This window comes from Pseudonaja textilis, chromosome 9 (genome assembly GCF_049901715.1).
Source record: "Pseudonaja textilis isolate UNSWEBS1 chromosome 9, rPseTex1.2, whole genome shotgun sequence".
Classification (NCBI taxonomy): domain Eukaryota; kingdom Metazoa; phylum Chordata; class Lepidosauria; order Squamata; family Elapidae; genus Pseudonaja; species Pseudonaja textilis.
Window position 1 is genome coordinate 24,855,377 of NC_141998.1, and position 9,479 is coordinate 24,864,855.

General features: G+C 49.2%; 1 protein-coding gene across 1 annotated transcript; it reads left to right on the forward strand.

The window, feature by feature from the left end:
* The first annotated feature begins 339 nt into the window (after positions 1-339).
* Positions 340-8,680, forward strand: THY1 (Thy-1 cell surface antigen). The gene is made up of 4 exons (XM_026709087.2): positions 340-433; positions 2,360-2,456; positions 5,668-6,006; positions 7,641-8,680. The coding sequence occupies exons 2-4, from the start codon at positions 2,417-2,419 to the stop codon at positions 7,751-7,753; spliced, it is 492 nt and encodes a 163-aa protein (XP_026564872.1). The 5' UTR covers positions 340-433; positions 2,360-2,416; the 3' UTR covers positions 7,754-8,680.
* Positions 8,681-9,479: the final 799 nt, after the last annotated feature.

The following is a 9,479-nucleotide window of genomic DNA, read 5'->3' on the forward strand; positions in this document are numbered from 1 at the left end:
CGTTTCCTCCTTCTCCCCCCCCCCCCCGTCCCGAAACCAGGAGGAAAACGGGTCTCTCCTGGTGGCACGAAGTCCCTGACCCTCACCTCTTTCCACCCCATCCCACCCCAAACGCCCTGAGAAGGAGCCCTGCAGGCATCTCCCAGACCCTCAGGCTCCCATCGGCTCCCAAAGCTCCAAGTCGCCCTTGCAAAACTATCCGAGACGCCCCACCCACCCAAGAAAACACCCTACCACTCTGCTTTGGCGCACGCGCAGAACACCCCCGCCCCCACCCGAGCTGCTGCAGGGTCTCCGCCCGGGTACCGCAGAGGCGGGGAGGGTTGTGAGAAAGGGCGGGGTCTATTGGGAAGCCCGCCCCTTTCGCAGAGGCGCCTAGTGCATCCGACCCCAGCCTGCGCCAGAAGGGGAAGAGAGCGGCTCTTGGCTGCAGGTAACGGGGCGCGCGAGGCAGCGGGATGGGGAAGGGGAGCCTCGGGGTGCAACAGGCAGGCGAGCGGGGAGCTGCAGGCAGCCTCGGCTTCTCCCCTCCTCTTCCTCCGGCTGGGAATAAAAGCAGAGGAGCGGGCGCAATGAAGGGAAGGGGAGCAGACGGAAGCGGGCATCCTTCCCGCAGCGGAGCGCGTAACTGGCTAGCAAGCGCGCATTCTCCAGCCCCAACCCCGGCGCCCGCGCCACCCCCCTCCGGGAGTGGCCGGACGGGATGGAGAGACTCCAGGCTCCATCATCCCCAAGCGACTTGCGGACGAGGGGAGAGTGGCAGCCACCAAACGGGCGTGGGAACGTCCGGGGCGAAGGACGCTGGAGCAAGGGCGAGGAAAGGCGCAAAGAGTTGGGCAGGGCGAAGCAGGCTGGCCAGGTTCTCTTCTGTCTCCGCCCGAGGGGCTTTGGCAGCCACCCTTCCCCCCCCCCCAGCCCCGGAGGTCCCTCCGCCTGGAGGGTCCCTCCCTTCAGTCCCGACACGCAAGTGGGAAAGCGTCGGAACGCAAGAGAGGGGCCGGGACACCAACCGGGAGCTGTCCAAAGTGATGGAGACGCAAAGAGGCGAGGGGAACCTTTCCAGGCGGGCGCTCAGGCGGCGAGGGAGGCTGCGAGAGTCCCTAGGAAGGGTGGGGAGAAGGGGCGGGAGTGTCGGGGCCCAAGCGAGGCGAGGGGCTGCAGGGCGGATCCCGGGCGGATCCCGGGGCGGCGGGAGGTCACTTTGCGCAAAGCCAGATCATTTGCCGCAGCGCGAGCGCGCCCGGGCTGCCCTTTGGGCCGACCCGGACGGCGCAAAACGCGCGTGTGCCTCCCGCCCGGGGAATGCCGCAGGATCCGCCGTGTTGCGCTGCGCCGACGGGGCTTTGACCAACAGACCGCGCAGCGTGCAGCGTCCCCTTTAAAGCCGGCCTAGATGGGCACAAAACGGGGGGATAGAGCGCTCCCCGTAGGGAGGAGGAGAAAGGCGAGCCTGGCTCTGCAGGAAAAGCTCCTTCGTCCAAGGCCGGCCGTCCGTCCCGCCTCCCTCGGAAAGGGCGGGCGTGAGAGGGGCGCGCCCTGTGCCCCCCTCTCTACCCCAGCCAGACCCCTGGATCCCGGCCTCAGCCTCTGCTGCTGAGAAGGATCAGCCCCCCGAAATGGGATGCAGCTGCCCAGCATCAAAAGCTTGGCTTTTTCACTGCCCTTAACCACAAATGACAGGGGGGGCTTCGGGCGTTTTTCCTCCTGGGGAGGATTTCTGGACAAGCCGAGATTCTCTTTTGCCAGATTTCCCCACTTTATTTCCACCCCGACTTTCCCTTCCCGCTTCTCCCCTTTCCTAAATAACTGGATTTTCCAAGATCTGCAGTTTGCTTCCAGTCTTCTCCTTCTCCGCAGCTTCTTCCCAGCCCCCCACCCCTCGGGGAAATTGCCCATTCAGATCGGCAAAGGAGCAAATTGGGCCTGGTCTCCCCTCTCCAGCTCCCCAATTCCTAGAATTTATTTCTGGGAATCTTTTTTTTTTTTTTTTTTTTTGGGAACCGCAGGAGATCATAAAAATCTTCTGCCCCTTCCAAGTCGGGCTTGTGAGTCATCTTTCTTTTCTCTCCCACGGGTGACTGGCTGGCTGGCTGGCTGGCACGATGCCCAGCCAAGCGCTGATTTAAATAAAACAAAGAAAGAAAGAAAGAAAGAAAGAAAGAAAGAAAGAAAGAAAGAAAGAAAGAAAGAAGCAGAAAGAAGGATTTTAGAAGCCTGAGATAAGAGGAGAGGAGTCATTTGCTGGCGTTTTAAGAAAACACACACACACACAATCTGTTTGGGGCAAGGGGGCACGGCCAGCATTGCCAATCGATTTTGCACCGCTGCCTCCTTAACTATATGCTGCTTCTGTTCCTAGATTTCGCTCCACAGACGCTGCTGCCGTGTGCCAAGTGACCCCCACACACTTGGGAAAATGCTGAGATCAACGGTCAGCCTGGCTCTCCTTTTGGCAGGTAAAAAGAAAGAAAAAAATTGCACAGGGGCAGATAGGAAAGCGCTCCAGAGGGTGAACGTCATTGCACAGAGGATCATGGGTTGCCCGCTCCCCTCTTTGGAAGAGCTTTATAGCTCCCGCTGCCTTAGGAAAGTTCAAAACCTTCTCAAAGATCCATCTCATCCTGGGAACCCTTTTTTTTTTTTAACTGTTACCATCTGGCAGACGGTACAGGATAATAATAAAAACAAGGACAAATAGGCTGAAAAACAGCTTCTATCCCAGGGCAGGAGCTCTGTTGAATTCTACTGTATAGTGCAATATTAATGCGATTATCAGAGGTTTTCAATTCAATTGCATAGAATGTGAAGGATGTGTGTTTGTGTTTATTTTCATACTCATAATGAACATTGAAGATGGTATTTAATTTCGTTGTATGAGGTGCAATGACAATAAACTAAACTAAGTGATACTGCCAGGTGCTGCCACCTGGTGGCCCCAGGCAGCAACTGTCTGGTCTGAACACATCCAATTCCCGAAAATGACCTTTTCCTAAAGCTGCGCTCGTTCACTTCTCTCTCCGTTTTTGAACACCTAGTGCAGGTAGCCCTCGACTTACGACCACATTGGACCCCAATGTTTCTTCCATTGTTAAGCAAGGGAGCTTTTAAGTGAGTTTCGCCCTCAATTTCCTGCCTTCCTTGCTCCCGACGTTAAGTGAATCAGTGCAGCTGTTGAGTTAGTAAGGGAATCTGGTTTCCCATTGACATTGCTTGTGAGAAAGGGAATCCCATGACCCCAGGACACTATGACCATTATAAAAATGAGTCAGTGGCCAAACATCTGAGTTTTGATCCCATGACGATGGGGATGTTGCAACGGTCGTAAGTGTGAAAAGCGGTCATAAGTTGGTTTTTCAGTGCTGCTGCAACTTCAGGCAGTCACTAAAAGAACCGCTGTAAATCGAGGACCGTCTGTGTGGAGCTTCAGCAGGGATTGTGTTAAAGAGACCTGTCTATTTGCATTTTGCACCCATCCTGAAAGTTATGTATCTCAGAGTTGGCTAGCTGTCAGGATTCCGACAGTCACCCCCATTTAAATCATGAGTCTCGAGCCAAACTTCCAAAACTTCAAAAGGATTTATTGGGAGTTAACATGTTGGCACTGCCTGGGTGTAGCCGACTCTGAGACATAATTCATTGTCACCCTTGACCCTGGTTTTTTCCCCCACCCCCTGGGTGTATCGTAATTCATATTCTCCAATGGGACACCTCCATAGCCCAGAGTCATCAATCAGGCTCTCCAGTTAGAATTTTGCACGGCAGAAATTCCGGTCACCTAGTTACTATCTTTGAAAACATTTGTGGAATGCGGTTTCGGTTTTGCAAGCTGCCGCACTGCTCCCCCCTCCCTTTCTGTTGGCACCTCTAAAAAGACCCTAGAAATATTTTATGAGTTGACTTTCGGCTCCCCTCACTTCATATAATTCATTGTCACCCTTGTCCTTGGTTTTTCCCCCACCCCTCTGGGTGTATCATAATTCATATTCTCCAATGGGACACCTCCATAGCCAAGAGTCACCAATGATGCTCTCCAGTTAGATCTTTGCACGGCAGAAATTTCGGTCACCTAGTTACTATCTTTGAAAACATTTATGGAATGCACTTTGCAAGCTGCCACACTGCCCCCACCCCCCTTTCTGTTGCCAACTCTAAAAAAGACCATAGAAATATTTTATGAGTTGACAGAAAATATATAAAGAAAATACTCTGAGCACTTCTTTTCTTCTTGACAAAAAATCTCTCCAAATAATAAAGATTTCATCCATGAAGGTTTATCTGTTAAATTGAGGGGGGGGGGGTCTTTTTCTAAACGGCTTTAGGGAAAAATAAAAACACAGGGAAATCTCCTTCCACCCATTGGAAAGGTCTGGATTTCAACTCCCAGAATTCATACGCTGGCTGGGGAATTCTGGGAGTTGAAGTCCAGACCTCATCCAATTGCCAAGGTTGAGAAGCATTATATGAACTCAGCCTCTTTCTCTGTGTGGTCTAATACACTTTTTTTTTTAACCTTTATATATATTTAGCCTGCCGTGCTCTACATATGGATTCCTGCTAGCAGTTGAGCCTTATAGATAGAGCTGACCTAAAAAAAACCCTCTGAGCCTCTGGATTTTCTATTTGCGTGGAAATTAAGATCATTGGGATATCTGCCCTCGGTCAGGGAAGGGTTTCTGATTTGCACGTGATTTGCCTCTTTGAAGCAGACACAGATGTGCTATGCCCTCTTTTTAGGTGATATGAGGTATGCATGAAGGTGTACAGATGTCCCTTTTCCCTCTAGGAGTAATAAAGAAACCGCTTTTAATTTGTTAAACTCTTTCACTTACCATTGGGATGAGTAGGTAATTATTTTTAATGGGGGTTGTGGATGGTTTTAACGTATGACCTCATTTAACCAAGGTCTCCTCTTATTTCTTTTAATTCTTAAAAGTAACACATCGGATATTGTAGGGTCCATGTTGTTCCCTGAGCTTGGTTGTTTTCTTGCAGCTGTGTCATGACCCAACTAGGTAACTCCTTCATTGATGATGTCGTTACCTAGTTGGGTCATGAAACATCTGCAAGGAAACCACCAAGCTCAGAGGGCACCAAGGACCCCACAGTTTAACCCTGAGCTATAAATATTCTCTTCTTTTGGTACTTCGATGCTACCCAGATGTTGGTTCATCCTTAGTTAAAGTTGTTTGGGCCCTTGAATCTAGCCAAAGGATTGATTAACCAGTGGTTGTTCGTTCAATACTGCAGTCATCCTGCCACTAGCTCAGCCCAAGGTGAAGATAATCATCCCTGACTCGTTTAATGAAAAGAAGGACTAGGGGTGACATGATAGCAGTCTTGCAATACTTGAGGGGCTGCCCCAGAGAGGAAGGGGTCACGCTATTCTCCAAAGCACCTAAAAGCAGGACAAGAAGCAACAGATGGAAACTAATCAAGGAGAGAAGCAACCTAGAACTAAGGAAGAATTTCCTGAGTTAGAACAAAGAATCAGTGAAACAACTTGGCTCCAGAAGTTGTGAATTCTCCAACACTGGATGTTTTTAAGAAGAGATTGGACAACTATTTATCTGAAATGGTTGAGGGTCTCCTGCTTGAGCATGGGGTTGGACTAGAAGACCTCCCAGGTCCCTACTAACTCTTCTGTTACTCTCTTATTTCCTTCCTTAGTGCTCCAAGTCAGCCATGGCCAACGGATCAAAAGACTAACCGCTTGCTTGACCGATCAAACCCTGCGGATAGACTGTGCTTACGAACGGAAAACCACCAACCCTCTGTCCTACGAATTCTACCTGTCCAAGGGGTTTAACGATAAAACAGTTGTGGCTGGCAACTTGAACGTGGCAAGCGCTTCCTACAAGCTTCGCACCAACGTCAGTGTCACCAACAACCTCGTGTGCCTGTATCTCTCTGGCTTCAGCACCAGCGATGAGGGAGCCTACACTTGCATGTTGAAGATCACCAACGATTACGAAGACATGCAGTCCAAGAACATCTCTGTGGTCAAAGGTGAGAGCAGAGGTCAGACGGGAAAGACCAGGTCTGTATGGGAAGGTCCAATGAAACTGATTGATTGGTAAACAGTTCGTGCCGAGGAATCTTCTCAGGATTCCGACAGTCACCCCCATTTAAATCATCCGTCTCCAGCCAAACTTCCAAACTTAAAAAGGATTTATTGGCAGTTAAAATGCCGGCACTGCCTGAGTGTAGCCAAGTCTGAGGCACATAATTTATTGTTCACCCTTGATCCTGGTTTTTCCCCACCATCTGAGTGTATCGTAAATCATATTCTCCAATGGGACACATCCATAGCCAAGAGTGATCAATCATGCTCTCCAGTTAGAATTTTGTGCAGCAGAAACGTCAGTCACCTAGTTACTATCTTTGAAAACATTTATGGAATGCACTTTCGGTTTTGCAAGCTGCTGCACTCCTCCCGCCTCCCTTTCTGTTGGTAACTCTAAAAAGACCATGGAAATATTTTATGAGTTGACACTGACCTGCTTGAAATTAGACAAGGGTCAACCGAGTTCAAGGGAGGTTGGGCTTAGTTCGCTTGTGATTATGTGGAGATTCTAGGCTGATCTCTCTTTTCATTCTGCCCCAAGTTCTGCCACTGCTTCTCTTACAGTGGAAGGAAGAGAACCCCAAGCATGTAAGGATAGGCTCTATCCTTCTAGGGGACAGAAGGTGGGCGGAAGTTACAGGAAAGTTGAGTCAGATGGTAGGAGAAACATCTGGCAGAAAGAGCAACTGGACACCTGGACAGGTGACCCAAGAAGAAATGAGCTCTTCTTGGTTGGGTGATCTAGGTAGAAGAAGCAATTGCCAAGCAGAAAACCACAATCCCAACATGGACGGAGCAAGCTATGTAAACACGAAGCAAACCCTACACTTATCGCACAGATAATGTTACCTGTAGATAGTCCTCAAACGGAGCCAGGAATTAAGTCATGGCAGTCATTAAGAAGATCCTCACGTCTCTTGAGAGGGATGCGGTGGCTCAGGGCCGCTAAGAGGCTGAGCTTGTCGGTCAGAAAGGTCTGCAGTTCGGTGGTTCGAATCCTTAGCGCCGCGTAAGGGAGCGAGCTCCCGTGACTTGTCCTAGCTTCTGCCAACCTAGCAGTTCGAAAGCACGTAAAAAAGTGCAAGTAGAAAAATTGAGACCCCTTTGGTGGGAAGGGAACAGCGTTCCTCTGTGCGCCTTCGAAGGCGTTTAGTCCTGCCGGCCATGTGACCATGGAGACGTCTTCGGACAGCGCTGGCTCTTCTTCGGCTTTGTAACGGAGATGAGCACCGCCCCTTAGAGCCAGAAGTGACTAGCGCATATCTGCGAGGGGAACCTTTACTTTTAGGTTCCCTCGCACATATGTGCTAGTCACTTCTGTCCCCTAATAATCTGAAATAATCTGAACTGATTATGGAGGCCTTTTTTGCAGCTGTCATCAAACGGCTTTCCTCAGAAGCTGCAAATACACCATCCCAAGAAGTTTTCAAGAAGAACCCAGACCACCTTTTGTCTGGGAGGGTGGCGGGGTCTCCTGCTTGTGCAAAGGGTGGAGGGGGGGTGGGGTTGGACTAGAAGACCTCCAAGACCCCTTTCCAACTCTCTGACTCTCTTCTCTCCTTTTCCCTTTTGACAGCCCACTTGGCGAGATGCGCCGGGATCAGCGTCTTCATCCAGAACACCTCCTGGCTCCTCTTGCTGCTCCTATCCCTCCCCTTGCTGCAAGCGGTGGATTTTGTGTCGCTCTGAAGGGGGAAGAGCTCCAGCGAGTGGGGAGAGGGGCACCAGGAGGTGGGGGTGGGGTGGGGGTGGGGTGGAAGGAAGGAAAGAAAGAAAGAAAGAAGAAAAGGAAGAAGGAAGAACAGCCTGTCGCGCAAGCTTAAACCCATCCAGGGAACGTGGGCCTCTTCCTGGTGGTTTCGGAAAGAGGAAACCGGTGTGGACCATGGATTTGAACTGGAAGGCAGAAGGGTTTTCTCTTAATCTTCTCTTTCTCTGTCTCTTGTCTCTCTCTCTCTGTCTCTCTCTCTCTCTCTCTCTCTCCCACCCATCCCTCTCTATTTAGCCACATAGCTGCTGGGAGTGACTGATTTGTGCTTAGATCCAATCTTATCGTGCCGTAATGTGCAAGCAACGCATTGCAAGGGATGGGGAAGGGGAGCATGACTACATAACCCATCGCTTGGCCTTTCCTTTTTTTCCCCTCCCTCCTCCCCTCTGCTTTCACCATCCCGCTTTCTCATTCGATCCTCTTCCACCTCCTCCCTCAAAAGCAGAGCGATGGCCACCGTTGTTGTTGGTTTATTTATTTTTTTGCTTTTCCACTTCTCCTCTTCTGGGTCTTTTTTCTTTTCCTCTCGGGTCTTCCGAAAAGGGTCGGTCAGGAGACGCAAAAGTAAAAAACGTGGATTCCAAGGAGGTTTGGGGTGCTACAGCTTGGAGAATTGGAGAACTTTGTCTCGGGCTGTGTCAGAAAAGGAAGCGGGGACCACTCCTTTTCTTAAATTATATTTCAAATGCATGCAACATTTTCCAAACAGATAAAAAAAATTGTGCTGCTGAGCTTGGCCGTAAACTGTACAATTCAGTTTGGGGTGGTTTTGCAGGGGCCGGAAATTGGGGGCTCCTGGTTTCTTGTATCAGCTGAGCAGGTTTGATAAAAGTGCATTATCATGATCATGATCATCATCATTATTATTATTATGACTATTATTTAATGATTGTTGTGCTGCTGGAGGGCAACCAAGCACATTTGCAGCCAAAGAGGCTCGCAAATGGCCTGCAGGAACAGGGGCTTTTGGGTTGAAGCAACCCCTGGCACCTGTAACTTGTGGTGGGTACCATTTGCTAGAAAGGGTGGGGGGCTTTGGGCATTCCCAAGATCTGTTCGTTTGGGTCAGGACAGTTCTGTGGAGCAGGGAAGAGTCCTGGTTTGGAGGAAGGAGAGTCCATGGCCCAGCTGGAGGGCAGAAACCTCCTATTGGCAAGGAGGTTGAGAAAGAAAGAAAGAAAGAAAGAAAGAAAGAAAGAAAGAAAGAAAGAAAGAAAGAAAGAAAGAAAGAAAGAAAGAAAGAAAGAAAGAAAGAAAAAGACAGGAAGGAAAGAAAGAAAGAAAAGAAAGGAAAGAAAGAAAGAAAAAGAAAGGAAAGAAGGAAGAAAAGAGAGATAGAGAAAGAAAGAAAGAAAGAAAGAAAGAAAGAAAGAAAGAAAGAAAGAAAGAAAGAAAAAGACAGGAAGGAAAGAAAGAAAAAGAAAGGAAAGAAGGAAGAAAAGAGATAGAGAAAGAAAGAAAGAAAGAAAGAAAGAAAGAAAGAAAGAAAGAAAGAAAGAAAGAAAGAAAGAAAGAGAAAGAAAGACAGGAAGGAAAGAAAGAAATAAAAGAAAGGAAGGAAAGAAAGAAAAAGAAAGGAAAGAAGGAAGAAAAGAGAGATAGAGAAAGGAAAGAAAGAAAGAAAGAAAGAAAGAAAGAAAAAGA

Excerpts from the sequence above, each read along its gene's own strand:
- THY1 (XM_026709087.2), top strand. The coding sequence starts at position 2,417 with ATGCTGAGATCAACGGTCAGCCTGGCTCTCCTTTTGGCAG. Across the intron at positions 2,457-5,667 it reads CCTGGCTCTCCTTTTGGCAG|TGCTCCAAGTCAGCCATGGC; the intron begins GTAAAAAGAAAG and ends TTCCTTCCTTAG. Across the intron at positions 6,007-7,640 it reads GAACATCTCTGTGGTCAAAG|CCCACTTGGCGAGATGCGCC; the intron begins GTGAGAGCAGAG and ends CCCTTTTGACAG.